The 22,806-nt window shown below is 43.1% G+C and overlaps 1 protein-coding gene across 1 annotated transcript in view; it reads right to left on the reverse strand.

The window, feature by feature from the left end:
* Positions 1-2,612, reverse strand: part of LOC126416622 (uncharacterized) — a 580,403-nt gene extending 577,791 nt beyond the window's left edge. Inside the window, exon 1 of the mRNA XM_050084379.1 lies at positions 2,355-2,612. Within this exon, the coding sequence (XP_049940336.1) occupies positions 2,355-2,433 (79 nt within the window). The 5' untranslated portion in view covers positions 2,434-2,612. The remainder of the gene's footprint in view (positions 1-2,354) is intronic.
* Positions 2,613-22,806: the final 20,194 nt, after the last annotated feature.

A 22,806-nucleotide genomic window follows, 5' to 3' on the forward strand; every position in this document is an offset into this window, starting at 1 on the left:
CGTTTTCCTGTCTGTCTGTCTGTCCGTTCTTCTCTTAGAAACCCTTTTTCTTAGGAACTGGTAGAAGCATCAAGTCGAAATTTATGTCACATGTCCATTGGCGATCTAACGAATAAACTCCTAAATCAATGCAATCAAAAGATACAACCATTCATATAGCTTAATTTTATGCTAGCAAACTCATTCACCAAATCGACAGTATTCTTCCCATTTTCCTAGAATCATGAAATTCAGCAAGGAACGATATTTCATTGTAGGCCTACAAGCAAAGAAAATTATCCGAAATGCGTTAGTGTCTAATTATATCATACGAAAAAAAAATTTTTTTTGTTATTTATTATCCCAAATATCGGCTCTCTCCGTCCCTCTGTTAACATGTCTTCTTATCAAGAAGGGGTGGACGTATCAAGTTGAAATTTATATCGCAGGCTCCTGTCTCTGGTCCGTTTGTGGTGTAAAAATTTGAAGCCTCTAAGTCAATGAAACCAAAAGGTACGGCTATTTATGTCACATATTTTGATACTCGAAATCTCACCCATTACAAGCTACAGGTTACTTTCCGTTGACCGATATCTTGCCATCACTGTCGACAACGGGCCAAAAGTGTCGAGTTTCTCGACTTCCGGGATGAATGAAGTATATCTATACATAATTAAGTCTCAATTTTAATTTTAATAATGAACAGCCTCAGTTACACCGTTTACCTAGAATTTACCTAGGTTTCAGTCGGGATAACCCAACCTTCTTCCGAATAACAGTATCTATCGTTTGGCCATAGTGGACATCGTCAAGCTAAAATGATAGATACTGTTATTCTGAAGAATGCTGCATTATATACCTAGAATTTACCTAGGTTTCAGTAGGGAGAACCCAACCTTCTTCAGAATAACAGTATCTATCATTTGTCCATAGTGGACATCGACAAGCTAAAACGATAGATACTGTTATTCTGAAGAAGGTTGGGTTATCCCGACTGAAACCTAGGTAAATTCTAGGTAAACGGTGCAACTGAGGCTTTCATTATTAAAATTAAAATTAATATTTATGCAGTTGCTGACAGGGCCGCGAAATGTTGAAGATATTTATAATTAAGTTTGAACGGAATCCTCAGAGCGTGAGTCGTACACGCACCTGGCCAGTTCTTTTGTGAAAAAGAATGACATTTCTGTCGATAGGAGACCACAGTGATGGTTCTCAGAATAATTTGCTTTTCCACCACAAACACATTAATTTTTAGAAAAACTACTGTATTCTGCGATACCGGCCAACTTCCGATAATAAAATACAGGCCGTGGTTCAGTCCCACCACTGTGGAGTTTTCTTCTGGCGTAGAAGTTCATTAAATTTTACGTTTGTACTATCTCTTTATATTCGATGAATTATTCTGATACAATTCTACCCTTGAATGACGTTTACTAATTTTCTATCTTCATACTCGCTGAATCCATGCGCAAAGTAGTTTCATACAATAGCTATGCCATGAGCGCATAGTTATTCTTTGTAGTACTCTCTCTGGTGGTTGTTAGAAAAAAGCTTCCGAGATTGTCTTCGTGCCGATTAGCCTGAGCATTGTTTGAAGAATTGTAATCTGAATATAGAGATTTATGACAAAAGATAACTGATGCGAAATTGTATGATTAAAAGGGATATATATATATATATATATATATATATATATATATATATATATATATATATATATATTGCTCCTTCATACAAAAGGTGTGTAACAATTTACATTATTTGACATTTGAGAATTAATGATATTCATCGATATATTGCGTAGTTGTTAATCAGAAGGGAACTTCTGAAAGACTGGATACGAACCTGCATTTAATAATCCAAGAGCTCCTTTACTTCTTCGGAAGGTTAAACTTCATCAAAGCCAAATATCCGCTTGATCTGAGGCTTCCCGACTGATTATACAACGCTCCCAAAAATGTGTACAGATTAGCAAACTGCCGCAAAGCACGAGCCTGAAGAGATGAAGAATCATCGCCTGATTTCATTCTAACAAGTAAAATTTCTGAATCATTTTGAGTGACTGAGTTATAACTGTGTTTCCTATTATGAATGATTGATTGCTCGAACAATTGAGAACTACATAACTACATAATTACATAGATAGGAGGAAAAATTACACGTTCTAGCGATATTAAGCAGAGCAGGGAATTTCAGAGAACTGAGTTTAGTACATCAGCTTTGTGTCGGTAATGTATTGTTGGATCTGAGAGTAATTGGACTGAGGCAAACCATCGATTTCGATAGCGCACATACAGTACATGCGAATGCACACACTGTCGCGACGTCGGTTTGGCGTCAGGCAGGCTTCTCCACGGCACTCGTACACTCACCTACTATCCGGCCACGGAGGACCGCCAGAACGACAACCAGCGCAGCCGCCAGAAGGACCGGTCTCGGCCGAGGTCCCATGCCCGCCAGGAGATTGTCACTCGCAGGGTTCTCGCCGAAGGACTAGAGTGTCAGGCGCGATCGCGAGCCGGCGCTGCTGCGACAGACCGCCCACGCATCGTCGTCCCGCGGAGCGCGGTGCGGTTGCCACTGGCCGGCGGCTGTGTCCGCGTCGGCGGCGGGGGCGGCTCGGGGGGGCGGCGTCGGTGTGGGGTGGACCGGTGTGCGCGCCCGCGCGGTCCGCAACTGCCACCTCCGCCGCTCGGCGTCCGGGCCGCGGCGCGCGCCACTGTGCGCCCACTGCTGCCAACTGCTCCCTGCTCGAACGACACCTGCACGGTACAGCGCGCTTCGCCGTTCGTCACCCACATTCATAGCACGACGATCTGTGCGCCCACTGCTGACAACCTTCCCGGGCTCGAAGAACTCCATGAGAACTGCACAACCATGCGCTGCGCCATTCGATATCCCTTTCCACATCACAATTGTTCTACGTAGTAAAGAATGCTTTCACGCCACTGCCACGAAGATTGTCACGTCCGACCCAATATTCGGGACGGTAGGTTTTTTGTGCCACGGCCTTGCCGCAGTGGACGCACCGGTTCCCGTCAGATCACCGAAGTTAATCGCTGTCGGGCATGGCCGGCACTTGGATGGGTGGCCATCCATTTTTCGGGGTGCACTCAGCCTCGTGATGCCAACTGAGGAGCTACTCGACCGAATAGTAGCGGCTCCGGTCAAAGAAAACCATTATATCGACAGGGAGAGCGGTGTGCTGACCACACGCCCCTCCCATCCGCATCCTCATTGAGGATGACACGGCGGTCGGATGGTCCCGATGGGCCACTTGCGGCCTGAAGACGGTGTGCTTTTAGGTTTATTGTGAGACACAAAACGACCTGCTGCATTTTTTGCACTTCAAAGCATGTAGCTAACTTCTGTGACTTTAAGGGGGATAGGACGTCAAATGGGCCGACTTGGACCAGGAGAGGCACCGCAGGACTTTTTAATTTCCACTGTCTGTACTTTTACAAGTAAATTCATAAAACTTTGTCAGCATGACCAGGAAGGATTCAGGACTCACACTCGTAGCAGCGGAAGTTCAAAAACATAGCAAAATAATTTTTTTTACATGTGAAATGTCATCATTTTTTCACTTACTATTGGCTGCATTTGTTGTTACAGGTGCACTTTTCTTCATAAGTAAGAGAGACTGTTCGATAAATTTTGCACAGCGTACAAACCATACTTACAGGAGTCTGGAACTCTAGAATCTATTTAATTTATGAAAAAATGAATGAGCTGCTAGGTTTTAAACTTTATGTTTAGAAAAAAAAATCAAATTTTGCAGTTAATTATCTCAATTTTTACCACAGTTTTTAAAAGATTTGGAAAATTCTAGAGTTTCATTCACGTGTAAGTATGTTTTGTACGCTGTGCAAAATTCGTCAAAGAATCTCTCTTACTTGTGAAGAAAAATGTACCTATAGCAACAAATGCAGCCAACAGTAAGTGAAAAAATGATGAAACTTCATATCTAAAAAAAATTAATTTTCATATGTTTTTGCACTTTTACTGCTATGAGTGTGAATTCTGAATCCTTCCTGGTCATGCTGATCAAGTTTTATGAATTTATTTGTAAAAGTATAGACAGTAGAAAATAAAATGTCCTGTGGTGCCTCTCCTGCTCCAAGTCGGTCCGTTTGACGTCCTACCCCCCTTAATGGTTTCAGGAAAAAAATGGTTCAAACGGCTCTAAGCACTATGGGACTTAACATCTGAGGTCACCAGTCCCCAGGCTTCAGGAATCAAGTCGAAATAAAAAAGAGAACGACACATATGCAGCAGCTCCTGGGAAACAGTGATTCATCGGGAGGCAGGGAGGAGAATTATAGGAAAGGTCAAGAGGCCGATTCCCTATTCCTCGATTTTCCTAAGGCATTTGACACGGTGCCACACTGCCGACTGTTAATGAAGGCATAAGCATACTGAGTAGGTTCACAGAGATGTGAGTGGCTTGAAGACTTCTTAAATAACAGAACCCGTTATGGTGTCCTCCATGGAGAGTGTTCATCAGGAGTGCCACAGTGAAATGTGATAGGGCCGCTGTTATTTTCTACTTACATAAAATATCTGGCGGATTGCTGTGGTGTGTGGCCGTTGAGTGACGGTAACGCGTGCAAGATGACGTAGACAAAATTGGTAGCTGGTGTCAAGAATGGCAGCTAGCTCTAAACGTAGGAAAATATCAGTTAATGCAGATGAGTAGGATGAACAAACAATTACTTGAATACAGCATTAGTAGTCTCCTGCCTGACACAGTCACTTCGATCAGATACACTACTGGCCATTAAAATTACTACACCACGAAGATGACGTGCTACGGACGCGAAATTTAACCGACAGGATGAAGATGCTATGATATGCAAATGATTAGCTTTTCAGACCATTCACACAAGGTTGGCGCCGGTGGCGTACCTACAAAGTTCTGACATGAGGAACGTTTCCAACCGATTTCTCATATACAAACAGCAGTTGACCGACGTTGCCTGGTGAAACGTTGTTGTGATGCCTCGTGTAAGGTGGAGAAGTGCTTACCATCACGTTTCCGACTTTGATAAAGATCGGATTGTAGCCTATCGCGATTACGGTTTATCGTATCGCGACATTGCTGCTCGCGTTGTTCGAGATCCAATGACTGTTTGCAGAATATGGAATCGGTGGGTTCAGGAGGGTAATACGGAACGCCGTGCTGGATCCCAACGGCCTCGTATCACTAGCAGTCGAGATGACAGGCATCTTATCCGCATGGCTGTAACGGATCGTACAGCCACGTCTCGATCTATTGAAGCAACAGATAGGGACGTTTGCAGGAAAACAACCATCTGCAAGAACAGTTCGACGACGTTTGCAGCAGCATGGACTATCAGCTCGCAGACCATGGCTGAGGTTATCCTTGACGCTGCATCACAGACAGGAGCGCCTGCAATGGTGTACTCAACGACGAACCTGTGTGCACGAATGGCAAAACGTCAGTTTTTCGGATGAATCCAGGCTCTGTTTACAGCATGCGTGTTTGGCGATATCGCGGTGAACGCACATTGGAAGCATGTACTCGTCATCACCATACCGGCGTGATGGTATGGGGTGCCATTGGTTACACGTCTCGTCACCTCTTGTTCGCATCGACGGCACTATGAACAGTGGACGTTACATTTCAGATGAGTTACGACCCGTGCCCTTCATTCGATCCCTGCGAAACCCCTACATTTCAGCAGGATAATGCACGAACGCATGTTGCAGGTGCTGTACGGGCCTTTCTGGATACAGAAAATGTTCGACAGCTCCCCTGACCAGCACATTGTCCAGATCTCTCACCAATTGAAAACGTCTGGTCAATGGTGGACGGGCAACTGGCTGGTCACAATACGACAGTCACCACTCTTGATGAACTGTGGTATCGTGTTGAAGCTGCATGGGCAGCTGTACCTGTACATGCCATACAAGCTCTGTTTGACTCAATGCCCAGGCGTATCAAGGCCGTTATTACGGCCAAAGATGGTTGTTCTGGGTACTGATTTCTCAGGATCTATGGACCCCAAATTTGGTGAAAATGTAATCACATGTCAGTTCTAGTATAATATATTTGTCCAATGAATACCCGTTTATCATCTGCATTTCTTCTTGGTGTAGCAGTTTTAATGGCCAGTAGTGTATCTACTCGTAACGTTGCAAAGCAGTGCGAAATGGAATGAACACGCAAGGATTTTAGTAGCGAATGGTCGACTTAGATTTATAGGAAGGATTTCTGGAATGCGTAGTTTCTCTGTAAAGGAGACCATGTGTAGGACACTAGTGCGATCCTTTGCTAAGCGATGTTCGATTGTTTAGGTTCCGCACCAGGTCGGATTACAGGCAGACGTCAAAGAAATTAAGAGACGGGATGCTAGAATTGTTACCGGTACGTTGGAACAACCCGCAAGTGTTACGGAGATGCTTCGGGCCCTCAATTGGGGATCACTGGAGGGATCCGGCAGTGGACGCAGATGTAGATGGGGAAGGGAAGAAGATTAGAGTGTAACATCCCGTCGACATCAAGGTCGTTATGGATGGAACACAAACTCGGTTTGTTTGAAGGACGGGGTCGGAAATCGATTGTACCCTTTCAGTGGAACCATCCCGGCGATTGCCTGAGATCTCATTTTAAGCTTCTTGAAAGCAGAAGTTGGTTTCTTACAAATGATTACAAAGATACGCAAAAGAGCGGTGTGTGTATAGCCTTAGTTGTTGTACGTACTTTTCATGGCACTGAACTAGATTTCGGAGTTAGAACCGATCAGGAATTTGTATTTTCAACAAGTGACCATTTTCGAATAAGTGATAAGTTGGTCCAAATGTGGATTGTAAGAGGGTATTTTCGAAAGTGCAACATTCACATACGTATGTATGCTGTTCTCAGTAGAGAGACGTCTACAGACGTTAAAGTAACCTCTGGCGTGCCACAGGGGAGTGTTATGGGACCATTGCTTTTCATAATATATATAAATGACCTAGTAGATAGTGTCGGAAGTTCCATGCCGCTTTTCGCGGATGATTCTGTAGTATACAGAGAACTTGCAGCAATAGAAAATTGCAGCGAAATGCAGGAAGATCTGCAGCGGATAGCCACTTGGTGCAGGGAGTGGCAACTGACCCTTAACATAGACAAATGTAATGTATTGCGAATACATAGAAAGAACGATCCTCAATTGTATGATTATATGATAGCGGAACAGACACTGGTAGCAGTTACTTCTGTAAAATATCTGGTAGTATACGTACGGAACGATTTGAAGTGGAATGGTAATACAAAATTAATTGTTGGTAAGGCGGGTGCCAGGTTGAGATTTATTGGGAGAGTCCTTGGAAAATGTAGTCCATCAACAAAGTAGGTGGCTTACAAAACACCCAGTCGACCTATACTTGAGAATTGCTCATCAGTGTTGGATCCGTACCAGGTCGGGTTGACAGAGGAGATAGAGAAGATACAAAGAAGAGTGGCGCGTTTCGTCACAGGGTTATTTAGTCAGCGTGATACCGTTACAGAGATGTTTAGCAAACTCAAGTGGCAGACTCTGCAAGAGAGGTGCTCTGCATCGGTGTCTAGCTTGCTGTCCAGGTTTCGAGAGGGTGCGTTTGTGGATGAGGTATCGAATATATTGCTGTCCCCTACTTATACCTACCGAGGAGATCACGAATGTAAAATTAGAGAGATTCGAGTGCGCACGGAGGCTTTCCGGCAGTCTTTCTTCGCGCGACCCATACGCGACTGGAACAGGAATGAGAGTTAATGACAGTGGCACGTAACCTGCGCCACACATCGTTGGGTGGCTTGCGGAGTATAACTGTAGATGTAGATGTATACTCTGCAAGGCACTCCACTGTATACCCGTTTGCGGTACAAGACAAAAAGTGACGCGCTGTAACATACGAGTTGTTATTTACTAAAATTTTCACTTTTTCGTCGTCTGTAGCTGACTGTTCAACGTGTCTGACCTCCATGACTCAGACAGACGCAGGTATGTATTTCTTGGTAGAGCTGGAACGAAGTTTTCTCGGTGCAGTGGTGCCAGCTAAGGAACTACTTGAATGACAATTGTCGGAAAGAACTCGGGGCACGTGTGCTCACCTCCCTCATGCCTCTCAGTACCTCACACAGTGATTCCACTGGTAGAGACAGAATGACACGGCAACCGACTAACATCCCATAGCCGTCTGCGGTTCATCACGTGACCTGCATGAAATTAATATCAGTAAAATTCCCATATTCTCCTCCACTAGTGACTAATACGACTTCCGTCGTAGAAAATCTTTGCTTCTCTCTATCTGGGACTGCCAAAAGACGAAATGCTACGCAGTTGACGGCTAATGAAAATCAACGAGGTTATATATACAAAGCATTTGCCAAAAGTGATTTCGTGAGCGGATGACTTCATCTTGTGAGTAGCTGAGAGGTTTTCGAGGAGCAGTTGCAAGCTTTCTTTATCATGGGACTGTGAAGTTGCAAGGTTTACTGCAGCGTATTATTGTTTGCATGTCCGCAAATCACGAAGTCTCGGTAGGAAGAGCCGCGCATTGCGCAATAGCATCCTTCATGGTACAATGTATTGCGTAATAAATTGGGCGAGTGTCAATATATTTAAAGTTCTGCAGTCTCCGTCGATATATTGCAAACCGTCAATACTGCTCTCAGACGGTTCAAAAATGCCTCTGAGCACTATGGGACTTAACTGCTGAGGTCATTAGTCCCCTAGAACTTAGAACTACTTAAACCTAACTAACCTAAGGACATCACACACATCCATGCCCGATGCAGGATTCGCACCTGCGACCGTAGCGGTTGCGCGGTTCCAGACTGTAGCGCCTAGAACCGCTCGGCCACTCCGGGCGGTTTTTTGTGTATCATCAACATCGACAAGTGCAATGAATATGGATGATGCGATACTCTATGGTATTCTGCGGTTTGAATTCACTCTATTTTTTTAGCAGTTGCTCTGATTTGTTTTTGTAAATGATACTGACAATATTATACACACGTATAATGCATTGTAAAACTTCTCCCGGATAATTATTTTGTTCAAATTGCACAAGAATTCCACCTGACGTGGTGTAATAATGTTGACTGTAAGCTGTGTTCATCACTAAAATTACATATCGTACATCAGAGCTTTTATAATTTTTGTCTTCGATGGATTTAATTATTATTAGCAAATTGATCATGAAAAGGAACCACAGAATACCACCCGCACACAACACTGACCTATGCTACCAGAAATATTTTTCTCCGTGATTCGTGAGTAGTTTAATTTTGACGTCATACATCAGCAATGAAATCTTGTTCAACAATAAATACCACCAGCACTGTTCTTAGAAAATGCAGTCTGATTCGATTAATTTTTTTGTTTTATAAATAGAGTTCAGTACCACCGGTTCACATTTATTTCTTACACATCGGAATATTGAAAGTATGCAGTTTCAAGTAATTAAATTTGCCGCTGTAATAAAATTTAAGATGGCGGCCAACAAAAGATAGAGGATTTCTTTTTTAATAAAGATTTTCCTTTTCCCAATAAATTATTGAAATTGATGCTACCAATAAGAAAAATGATTAAATTGTTTTTCAATTTAGTTTATCACAAACCCATGCTATTTTCAACTAGAAGTACAGATGAAGTTGCTATAAAATCGCTTCTTGCAGCTATGATAAAACAATTAATACAAAATTATAATTAAAACAGGAAGTGAATTTTCAATAATTAATCATAAATAGTTTTAACGCATTTGGTTCTATTTGTTTTTATCATCAAATGAACATAAATGTACAATAATTTTACATTAAATGTTTTTCATTTAACAGACCTTAAATCGATTCGCGTCTTGCGATGTACATCAGAAGAAGACGACAAAAGGGTACAAAAGAAAAGAAAAGAATGACATAGATTAACTAAGAATGTGAGACAAATATTGTCTCTGTTTTACATAATTGTGATCTTTTTAAGAAATAATTACATAATTGATGAATATTATCCACACGTTCATATTCCACTCGTACTAAAATATATATATATATATCGTGGATGTTATCCGTCGTGGAAAATCTTCGCTTCTCTCTATCTGGGACTGCCAAAAGACGAAATGCTACGCAGTTGACGGCTAATGAAAATCAACGAGGTTATATATACAAAGCATTTGCCAAAAGTGATTTCGTGATCGGCTGACTCTATCTTGTGAGTAGTTGAGATGTTTTCGAGGAGCAATTGCAAGGTTTCTTTATCATGGGACTGTGAAGTTACAAGGTTTACTGCACCGTATTATTGTTTGCGTGTCCGCAAATCACGAAGTCTCGGTAGGACGAGCCGTGTATTGTGCAATAGCACCCTCTATGGTACAATGTATTGCGTAATAAATTGGGAGAGAGTTAGTATTTTTAAGGTTCTGCAGTCTCCATCGATCTATTGAAAACCGTCAATACTGCTCTCAGACGGTCTGTATGATTGCGCAATACTCAATATTCTGCACTTAATAATGGGCGTCTCAGGGCCCATTTAAAGAGTGCTGTGTGTGGTAGCGGAACCGCGGGAACGTGGATCCAGGGTCGCAGAAGACAATTTAGTTCGCATTGTTGATGCCAAGTGGTGATTATCCCAATAATCGGCTAAGAATTGTACCGAAGCGACATTAAAAATGATAACTGTTAAAACTTCCCAAAAAATCGCTACGACTCGATTGCAGAGGCCCTGTAATTCTGTAACCCTTGATCATTACGACGTTCAGAAGCATTGATTGAAGGCATTAAAAGGCTCTGCAGAAGTACTTCAACAAAGTTTTATGAGAATAGTTCCAGCGACTTTATCGAAAGTTGTCGCCAGAAGGATCCGATCTGGTTTAAGAAACAAAATCCATCTACTATTTCAACGATGATTTGTGTCGGCTGAATCTTGTGGACCTGAGATTTGAATGCCTTGGCTAATGTGAACTTGTCTGTCGTCAACATTTCACCGGTACACGAGAAAAGAGAAGAGCAGGAGGTGCTGGTGCTAGCAGAAGTGTCAAACAGTCTTCTACACCTTTTTCTTTTTCTGGGCTAACTGCAAATAGTCGACTAAAGATGTCTCGTTCCGTTTTTAGTACTGACAATTTACATTTATTCACCTGACACTGGAGGTGCGCTCTGATGTGAAATTAAAAATTCTGTTTTGTGATATCGGTTTCTCATATCATCGGACAACACAATTGTATTCTCAAATAAATTTTAACCTTTGTTGACTTCCAAATGGATTATCAGTAAGCATAAAATGGGTAACATCGGATGATGCTACTTTACCGATTGTTGTTGTGGTCTTCAGTCGTGTATTCATCTCTTTGTCTCCCTCTGCGATTTTTACCCTCCGTGCTGCCCTCTAATACTAAATTGGTGATCCCTTGATGCCTCAGAATGTTCACTACCAACCGATCCCTTCTTCTAGTCAATTTGTGCCACAGATTTCTCTTTTCTTCAATTCTATTCAATACCTCCTCATTAGTTATGTGATCTACCCATCTAATCTTCAGCATTCTTCTGTAGCACCACATTTCGAAAGCTTCTATCCTCTTCTTGTCCAAACTATTTATCATCCATGTTCCACTTCGATACATGGCTACACTCCATACAAATACTTTCAGACTTTCAGACACTTAAATCTATACTCGATGTTAACAAATTTCTCTTCTTCAGAAATTCTTTCCTTGCCATTGCCAGTCTACATTTTATATCCTCTCTACTTCGACCATCATTAGCTATTTTGCTCCCCAAATAGCAATACTCATTAACTACTTTAAGCGTCTCATTTCCTAATTTAATTCTCGTAGCATCACCCCATTTAATTCGAATACATTCCATTACTGTCGTTTTGCTTTTGTTGATGTTCATCTTATATCCTCCTTTCAAGACACTGTCCATTGCATTCAGCTGCTCTTCCAGGTCCTTTTGCTGTCTCTGACACAATTACAATGTCATCAGCGAACTTCAAAGTTTATAGAAATGCTAAATAAAACATTTTTGATCGAAACTGTCATCAGATGGATTGATGGTACTTTAATCGTTCTAATGATACTGTGTGAAATTCCTAAACACAGGATGGTGCAGACAAGGAAAGCATGGAAGGACGAAAAGAGCTAGAAGCGTAATTTGTCATTTGAATGGTTACCTTTTTTTAACCACCACATAACAGCATGAATAAATAAATGCCGTAATCAAAAATAATTATGAGCGGTTTTAACAAATGATTTTACCTTAACAAGCCACAAAACACATCAACAAAATAAATTTAAAAATGAAACGTCTTTCATTATAAAAGAGAAGCTGCTCAAAGGGCAACAGCAAAGATATCTTTAAGACAGCTTAAGAAAATTCTTCAGAGGATCTTCGGAAAACTAATTAATTTTTAACTGAACATCCCCTTAACACGCAAGAGGGCAAACACAGTGCTAAAATCAGTATAAACTGTACTGGAAATTTTATCAAGTACCAAAACAGCAAAATAGATTAAGGTTATCCACACGGGAGGCTAGTAAAATTTCAGTTTATGCTCAGACTAGTAGTTATAGTTAAATTATTTGGTAATATTCGTCTAACATTACAATCAAGACAAGGCTTAGGCATGATTAGAAAAAACTTAGCGTTGCAGTCATGGACTGTGCGACTGGTCCCGGCGGAGGTTCGAGTCATCCCTCGGGCTGTGTGTGTTTGTCCTTAGGATAATTTAGGTTGAGTAGTGTGTAAGCTTAGGGACTGATGACCTTAGCAGTTAAGTTCCTTAAGATTTCACACACATTTGAACAACAAAAAACTTAGCTACCCCAAATTCATAACATGGGCTTTACAAGCACATTGCAAAGGAAACGTACAACTTTGAGCAAGACTTTAAATATGGTTCCATAGACCACAACATTAAGTAATATAGCCACTACTTAACTCAAAATTTGCTAGCAGGCAGTGCGAACCAGTGCGCTAAGGCAATTACGGACACGCCTCAGAGGCGGCCGGTAAACACCAAGGTAGTGCGTCAACAGCAACAATCCCCCGCGGCCACCAGCTGTTGAAAACCCAGCCGCGTAGCTCAGAAGACTAAGTAGGACTGTTAACAAACGCCACTTAGGTAAACCTTAGGCCAAACGAACAAGTTAAGCAAATATTAATGGTCATGTACTCGAGAAATGGTCAGGATAAGGCCTCTTAATGTGCCAACGAATTTCAAAATTGTGTCTTTAATCAAATTTACATAAATCAAGAAAGCATATTAGTGGTGAAGGTAATGTCCCTTAAACCACCTAGCTGGATAACATTTGAAACAGGAAAACTTAGTAAATGCACATAAAATATGATATCACAGTTGTTGTTGTTGTGGTCTTCAGTCCTGAGACTGGTTTGATGCAGCTCTCCATGCTACTCTTTCCTGTGCAATCTTCTTCCTCTCTGAGTAACTACTGCAACCTACATCCTTCCGAATCTGCTTAGTGTATTTCTCTCTTGGTTACCCTCCACGATTTTTACCCTCCACGCTGCCCTCCAGTACTAAATTGGTGATCCCTTGATGCCTCAGAACATATCTTACCAACCGACCCTTCTTCTTGTCAAATTGTGCCACAAAATCCTCTTCTCCCCAATTCTATTCAATACCTCCTCATTAGTTATGTGATCTACCCATCTAATCTTAAGCATTCTTCTGTAGCACCACATTTCGAAAGCTTCTATTCCCTTCTTGTCCAAACTATTTATCGTCCACGTTTCACTTCCATACATGGCTACACTCCATACAAATATTTTCAGAAACTATTTTCTGACACTTAAATCTATACTCGATGTTAACAAATTTCTCTTTTTCAGAAACACTTACCTTGCCATTGCCAGTCTACATATTTATATCATCTCTAATTCGACCATCATCAGGTATTTTGGTCCCCAAATAGCAAAACTCCTTTACTACTTTAAATGTCTCATTTCCTAATCTAATTCCTTCAGCATCGCCCGAGTTACCTCGACTACATTCCATTATTCTTGTTTTGCTTTTGTTGATGTTCATCTTATAGCCTCCTTTCAAGGCACTGTCCATTCTGTTCAACTGGTCTTCCAAGTCCTTTGCTGTCTCTGACAGAATTACAATGTCATCAGCAAACTTCAAAGTTTTTATTTCTTCTTCATGGATTTTAATACCTGCTCCGAATTTTTCTTTTGTTTCCTTCACTGCTTGCTCAATATACAGATTGAATAACATCGGGGAGAGGCAACAACCCTGTCTCAATCCCTTCCCAACCACTCCTTCCCTTTCATGTCCCTCGACTCTTATAACTGCCACCTGGTTTCTGTACAAATTATAAATAGCCTTTCGCTCCCTGTATTTTATCCGTGCCAACATTAGAATTTGAAAGAGAGTATTCCAGTCAACATTGTCAAAAGCGATATCACAGTAATTTAGCAAAATATTACATGAACCAAACAGTTATGTAAGGCAAATGACATGCGTATCTCTACAAGGCAGTGTAATAATAAGATCTTACAACCAATGCCTCCTTCTGTGGTATTTATACATGGAAATCTTCAACACAATTTTAACACATATATTAAACACAGGAAATTTCTGTTAAAGCAAGCAAAATACAAAGTAAAATTCTAAATACAAAATCCTTAGAGACACTTAAGGTAACAATTAAATCTACAAAATTTTTGCCACAGCTTATTCCGAAAACACTTTCCCGAAGTACTACAGCAGAAGAAACCCAACGGCCATATCAATGGGAAAATCTAACATTAATGTTAACCACTGAAATTAATCTTTCAGCCGGCCGGGTTGTCGAGCGGTTCTAGGCGCTACAGTCTGGAACCGTGCGACCGCTACGGTCACAGGTTCGAATCCTGCGTCGGGCATGGATGTGTGTGATGTCCTCAGGTTAGTTAGGTTTAAGTAGTTCTAAGTTCTAGGGGACTGATGACCTCAGAAGTTAAGTCCCATAGTGCTCAGAGCCATTTTTTTTAATGTTTCAAATTGTGTATAGCCAGCACAAACAAACTACAGTGAAGTTCTCAGTGGCACACAGAAATCCCCTAAACAGGCACAGTTACATATACAATAAAATGTTCGACTTATCATAAATATATATAATCTGAAGCAACAGAGCCTTAGCTCAGGTAATCACGCTCAAACAAATATTTCAATAAGACACTAAGTGCAGGCAGTAGAGGTGGACGTACCGTAGTGTGAGAAATACTAACCATAAACGCACGATGTGGCAGATATTTGACAATCCTGGAAATATCCGAGGCGGCTCCCAGCACCTAGTCCTGCACAGCATGAAATATCAAAGGCGTCCAAATAAGCGGGCGCGGAGAGAAGGGCGTCGTACTCAACTCAGTGTTGAAACTCCGACTTCACCAGTTACACCAGGTCTTCATTTATACAGAGCTAGTGTCCGACTGATTCACTATGTCCGGAACTCGGCCTGTGATGGCCTCTAATTCTCTGTCAATCGCTGCCTGGCTCATACAGTCCAATCAACTCTTCTCAAGTCCTAATTTATGACTCGCACTGACAGAGATAATCAGCAACGAGCTACAATCGATTCACGCTGCCAGTGAATAATGCCAGAAATCAAGGCACACGAAATCGACTGCAAGCCCACACAGCTCACTGCAAATACTTGCTTTATCTTTTTTTTTAACACCGCTTTTTTGCAGGGAATATGCTGTTCAGTCTTGTTGTGACAAACCAAGATTCTTGACAGCAGTCAACTGTTTCGTTGCCCTACTATGGTTTACAGCCACCTTGTCCCCTCTGCGGTAAGATTACTAGTCGAGGGCAGATCTGAGATTTGAGTTCGCTTCTATAAAATGAAATGATCGTGTGGCATTGATGTCCTAGAGGTTCCACACGGGGAAGTTCGGCCGCCGGGTCGCATGTCTCATTTCAGGTGACGCCACATTGGGCGATTCCGCGTAGGTGATGATGAAATGATGAGGACAACATTAAACCCAGTCCACGAGCGAAGAAAACCAGCAACCCGGCCGGGAATCGAACTCGGGCCCGATGAATGGTAGGCAAACACGTTGCCAGCTACGCAGGCGAGCCACGCATCTCCACCTCTACAATACCCAATCATTTCGCCATGTGTTTATAGAGCCACGTCTTTTGACACTGCTACTGCAGCGGCTACAAGACAACTGTGGGAGTTTTGCGACTCATTATCTTGGACTCAGATTAAACATAGAAATGGGCATGTCCAGTCTCTTTCATAAGGCGACTGTTCACACGCACCTCCTATTCTGTATTTTCTCTGTAGTATAGGTTCATGAGTCCAGTGTGTCTCTGCCGCTCCACGCTCTTTTATTCAGTCATTGAAATATACACTACTGGTCATTAAAACTGCTACACCAAGAAGAAATGCAGGTGATAAACGGGTATTCATTGGAGAAATATATTATACTAGAACTCACATGTGATTGCATTTACACGCAATTTGGGTGCATAGATCCTGAGAAATCAGTACCCAGAACAACCATCTCTGGCCGTATAAGGGCCTTCATACGCCTGGGCATTGAGTCACACAGAGCTTGGATGGCGTGTACAGGTACAGCAGCCCATGCAGCTTCAACACGATACCACAGTTCATCAAGAGTAGTGACTAGCGTGTTGTGACGAGCCAGTTGCTCGGCCACCGTTGACCAGACGTTTTCAATTGGTGAGAGATCTGGAGAATGTGCTGACCAGGGCAGCAGTCGAACATTTTCTGTATCCGGAAAGGCCTGTACAGGACCTGCAACATGCGGTCATGCATTATCCTGCTGAAATGTAGGGTTTCGAAGGTTCGAATGAAGGGTAGAGCCACGGGTCGGAACACATCTGAAATGTAACGTCCACTGTTCAAAGTGCCGTCAGTTTTAACAAGAGGTGGCGGAGACGTGTAACCAATGACACCCCATACCATGACGCCGGATGATACGCCAATATGGCGATGACGAATACACGCTTCCAATGTGCGTTCACCGCGATGTCGCCAGACACATGCGGCTATGATGATGCTGTAAACAGAACCTGGATTCATCCTAAAAAATGACGTTTTGCCATTCGTGCACTCAGGTTCGTTGTCGAGTACACCATCGCAGGCGCTCCTGTCTGTGATGCAGCGTCAAGGGTAACCGCAGCCATGGTCTCCGAGTTGATAGTCCATGCTGCTGCAAACGTCGTCAAATTGTTCGTATAGATGGTTGTTGTCTTGCAAACGTCCCTATCTCTTGACTTAGAGATCGAGACGTGCCTGCACGATCAGTTACAGCCATGCGGATAAGATGCCTGTCATCTCGACTGCTAGTGATTCGAAGCCGTTGGGACACAGCACGGCGTTCCGTATTACACTCCTGAACCAACCGATTCCATATTCTGCTAACAGTCATTGGATCTTGACCAACGCGAGTAGCAATGTCGCGATGCGATAAACCGCAATCGATATAGGCTACAATCCGACCTTTATCAAAGTCGGAAACGTGACGGTACGCATTTCATCTCCTTACCCCAGGCATCACAACAACGTTTCACCAGGCAACGCCGGTCAGCTGTTGTTTGTGTATGAGAAATCGGTTGGAAACTTTCCTCATGTCAGCACGTTGTCGGTGTCGCCACCGGTGCCAACCTTGTGTGAATGCTCTGAGAAGCGAATCATTTGCATATCTACGTGGTGTAGCAATTTTAATGGCCAGTAGTGTAAAACAGCGACATACCAAAGAGAAGCCCACTTTTGCTACGGCACCTTCGTATTAGCTACAAAATTATCTGCATTTTATATATGATTGTAGAAGCAAACTCGACGAGGGTAATTTACTCCCACATGCTTACTTCTTTGCACTTGGAAATCTTTGATTAGTGCCTGGATGAAGGTAGGCAACCTTACTTTGGTATTTTCTTTACATCTTTTGCTCTTGGCTTAGAATCATTTTTTTCCGAAACTGCATAAGTATAAATATCGAACAACTTTTAGTCACCCAATTTTTAATTAATAATAGCTGTGCACGTAAATTGAGACGTGTCACTACCTACCGATAAATCATTGCACTTCTTTGAGGCAAAGATTCGGGAGCGAAGAATGGGTCGGCGAGAGGGCGCGCGTGTTCTGGAAAAGTTCGATTTGACAGTCTGGTGCGAGGGAGGTGCAGGGAGCTGAAAGACGGTTATGGACAGAAGCGGTGTGGTGTTAACAAGTGGCATCCTGACTTCCAAGGCTCCTGGGTCCGATAGAAGACGTTGAGGTCATACAATTCCGCGGGCTGTGGAAAATGTGACGCTGGTTTGGATGTCCTGTTGGAACCGAGTTGGGCGGTATGAAGTATCTGGTCAGTCTGCAGTAGGACTGACTTTGTAGATGTGACCTTTTGGAATTACGTCCATTGACCTACCTGTAAGTGCTCCCGGGTCACCGGTACATGTGCCCCTTCTAAGGTATTCCATGTATGATGGATCATAATAACCGTGCCTACCTGAACTTTGACCTGCGGGTGCCAGTCGTATTAACGTTGCTGTTTATTTTCTGTGTAAGACATTAGTGCTGTGGATATTGATTTTGCAATTATATTTGTGCACCTTCTTGCTGCAGTGGTACCACCGATTCCCGTTAGATCGTTGAAGTGCTGTCGGGCTGGGCTAGCGCTTGGATGGGTGACCATCTAGTCTGCTGAGCGCTGTTGGGGAGCGGGGTTCACTCAGTCCTCGGAGCCAAACTGAGGAGCTATTTGATTGCGAAGTAGCGGATCTGGTGTCGTAAACTGACTTACAGCTGGGAGAGCTGTGTGATGACCACATGCCCCTCAATATCCGCACCCAGTGATGCCTGTGGGCTGCGGATGACACGGCGGCCGGTCGGTACTGTTGAGCCTCCAGGGCCTGTTCTGTATTTGTGAATCTTAAACAGTGAAACCGAGCGGACCTATCTCCTTAAGGCCTTTCTGTCGTGTAACTTCCTTCCTTTTCACGGGAGGATTATAGTGAAAACTAGCCGCTAGAATAGTATCGCATTGGTTCTGGTGTGTGCTTGTTTAGTTTTAAAACACCGCGAGCGAGCATACTTAAATTTTCTGGCACTTTCTGCTACTTTTGTGTGCATTCTTCTCCCGTGTTAAATTTTGTCATTAGTCTAACATTACCTCTTTCTGGAGCTCCTTGCGAGTCGTTTACTATTCCTGGAGACAGAGAGGCAGATACCATCTTAACAACACTAATTATTCTTTGGGGTTTTAGCTAGGCCACCTGAAGATTTGTTTAATCGATGTGTCCTAAGCTGAACTGACAACCAATATTGAGGTCAGAGCCTTGAATTGGTGCTTAATTGTTATGTGTGTTCCTAAGAGGGTACTTTGTGTGTTATACATATGTGCAGCGCGGGTTATAGAGATGTGCAGCTGCCGTGCTTAGTCCTAAGGTCAATGCGGCAGGTCGGTTCGCCAGTTGCGTCCAGACGCCTTAGTATATTCCCACGTGGACGACTAAGGCGGTTAGCACTGATTCTGATGTTGCTTTATTTATGATACCGCTGTTATTCTGTAACTGCTCTCGTTGATAAAATTTTATTTCGAGTTTGTTACAGCTCTTGGATCACTTGCCGGCTGGGGTGACCGAGCGGTTCAAGGAGCTACAGTCTGGAACCGCGCGACCGCTACGGTCGCAGGTTCGAATCCTGCCTCGGGCATGGATGTGTGTGATGTCCTTAGGTTAGTTAGGTTTAAGTAGTTCTAAGTTCTAGGGGACTGATGACCTCAGAAATTAAGTCCCATAGTGCTCAGAGCCATTTTTTGGATCACTTGATTTTCGTCTTATCGTTCAAAATGGTTCAAATGGGTCAGAACACTATGGGACTTAACATCCGAGGTCATCAGTCCCCTAGAACTTAAGACTGCTTAAACCTAAGTAACCTAAGAACATCACACACATCCATTCCCGAGGCAGGATTCGAACCTGCGACTGTAGCAGTCACGCGGTTCCAGACTGAAGCGCCTAGAGCCGCTGGGTCACATCGGCCGGCTTTACCCTTATGGGTTTCTGATTAGAGGTAAGTATCATTCTTGTAATAAAAGATAAGTATCATTGTTGTAAGTTAAGTATCACTCTTGTACAGTCGTTGGTTTGCGATTAGCACTTCAGGATAATCGCTCAATTGTTATTTCAGAGCTCTAACGAAGCCTAAGAGCTGTTGTTCTGTACTAATCGAAATATTGTTATCGCTACTAAGTCTGTTTTAAATATTCTCAAAAGATAGCATTTCAGTTTTGATATGTAGTTTTAAATCAGTTGTCTTATGTATTTTACGAATGGTGCTTAATCTTCATTTGGGGTCCAATCTTCTTAATCCTTTGGAAATCAATAAAATGCAGAAAGCGTACCAGATATGGGGTGGCAACTGTAGTACGTCTTGTTTATTTAGACACTGTACTGCACAAATTAAACATTTTGTTACTAAACTACTTGAGGGAAGGTCGAAGTAAGTCGAGATCTTAGCCTATTCGCTTAACGTCAAATATTTAACGCATTAATTCATTTGTGCAATAGTCATACGTTTGAAGCTGTTTTATGTGTGGGAATTCTATACTGGGTCTACTGCTATAGCCCGAAAACATATCTGTCCTTTTGCAGCGAACACAACACGAAATTGGCTATTTATACTAAGCACATACTTTTATTCCAGCTGCTTGCGTGTCATTTGCTACTTTCGGTGCTATTTCATTGACATGTAACGTGACCCACTATGGTGGACACTTTATAATTTTAGACAACTCTCGCACGCTGCACAAGTATAGTACCTGTAAAACAAATGATACAATATAAGTAAACAACTTGTCTAGTTCCACCTACAGTGACCAGACGGATTATAATTATCGGCCTGCTTGCGTGAGAACACACGTGTGTGGTTCACTACCAGTAAAAAACAAGTAGGAAGAAGATTCTTAGATCGCTCGATTGACTCCTTTCACACAAAGCAAACAAAACAGATGACGTGATCGTCTTTTGACTGAGGGGAGTTCGTTGGCTGTATGGCAGATGCGAACGTGTATCACGAAATAGCGATGCTCGCTGAGCATTCAGATGCTGTAATAGCATACATCGAATGTGGTCGTATAAGGCAGAAAATGCTAGCCTATACTGTACCGGTGCCTCATTTCTGTTTACGATGATCGTACACTCATTCTCATAAATTAAGGATAATGGCAGAATGTGGTGTCACACAACGTGGCACTACACAAAACTGGCGATAATAGCATAGGCACATAGGGAACACACATGACACAGATCTGTAAGTCCACGGTATTGGTGACAAATGGAGAAAACCGTCACGAAACACATGTGCTACAAAACGCCACTGTTTCCTGCGCATGTACCCCAACATCAATATGGGATAAGATCACCACGCACACGTACACAGGCCGCACAATGCGTTGGCATACTCTGGATCAGGTGGTCGAGCAGCTGCTGGGGTATAGCCGCCCATTCATGCACCAGTGCCTGTCGGAGCTCCTGAAGTGTCTTAGGGGTTTGAAGGCGTCGACCGAGAGCATCCCAGACGTGCTCGATGAGATTTAGGTCTGGAGAACAGGCAGACCTTTCCATTCGCCTGATGTCTTCAAGGTACTCCTCCACGATGGTAGCTCGGTGGCGCTGTGCGTTATCATCTATCAGAAGGAAGATGGGACCCACTGCACCCTTGGAAAGGCGGACATACTAGTGAAAAATGACATCCCGATACACCTGACCTGTTACAGTTCTACTGTCAAAGATATGCAGGGGTGTACGTGCACGAATCATAATCCCACCCCACACCATCAAACCAAGACCTCTACACAGGTCCCTTTCAAGGACATTAAGAGGTTGGTATCTGGTTCCTGGTTCACACCAGGTGAAAACCCGGCGAGAATCACTGTTCAGACTATACCTGGACTCGTCTGTGAACATATCCTGGGACCACTGTTCCAATGACCATGTACTGTGTTCTTGACATCAGGCTTTACGGGCTCTTCTATGACCAGGGGCCAGTGGAATGTACCTTGGAGGTCTCCAGGCGAATACACCATGTGGCTGCTGTAAGGTCCCGAGCAAGGCTACCTGCAGTACTCCGTGGCCGTCTGCGGGCACCGATGGTAAGTTATTGGTCTTCTTGTGGTGTTGTACACTGTGGAGGTCCCGTACTGTAGCGCCTGGAAACGTTTCCTATCTGCTGGAATCGTTGCCATAATCTTGAGATCACACTTTGTGGCACACGGAGAGCTTGTGCTACGACATGCTCGGATTGACGAGCCTCCAGTCGCCCTAGTATTCTTCCCCTCTTAACGTCATCAATATGTGTTCCTTGAGCCATTTTCAACACACTGTCACCATTAGCACGTCTGAAAACGTCTTTACACTTACTCGCTGCACCGTACTCTGACATGCACCAACACACCTCTGCGTATGTGGACTGCTGCCAGCGCCACCGTGCGACGACCGCTGGTCAAATGCACCGCATGGTCATACCCGAGGTGATTTAAATCCGCAAACCGCCCACCAGAGCGTTGTTTCACCGTGTATCAGCATTATCCTTAATTTATGAACATGAGTGTAATTTAGTGCGACCTGTAAATCGAAATTTATGTCCATCTCTGACATAGCTGACGGCGGTATACAGTGCTGTATATGCAGAGGTGCGTCAGAATTTGCTGGGGATGCATGCCCCTTTCCAGTACATTTACTAATCGAATAACATATTCCGTGAGTGGCCGTCACAAGGGAACCTTATAACTGAACAGTGAAAGAATAGCTATGAATGCATACCCAAATCATTCAGGCTTCCTGTTATATGAGATTTGTGGTC

This window comes from Schistocerca serialis, chromosome 8, assembly GCF_023864345.2.
Source record: "Schistocerca serialis cubense isolate TAMUIC-IGC-003099 chromosome 8, iqSchSeri2.2, whole genome shotgun sequence".
Classification (NCBI taxonomy): domain Eukaryota; kingdom Metazoa; phylum Arthropoda; class Insecta; order Orthoptera; family Acrididae; genus Schistocerca; species Schistocerca serialis.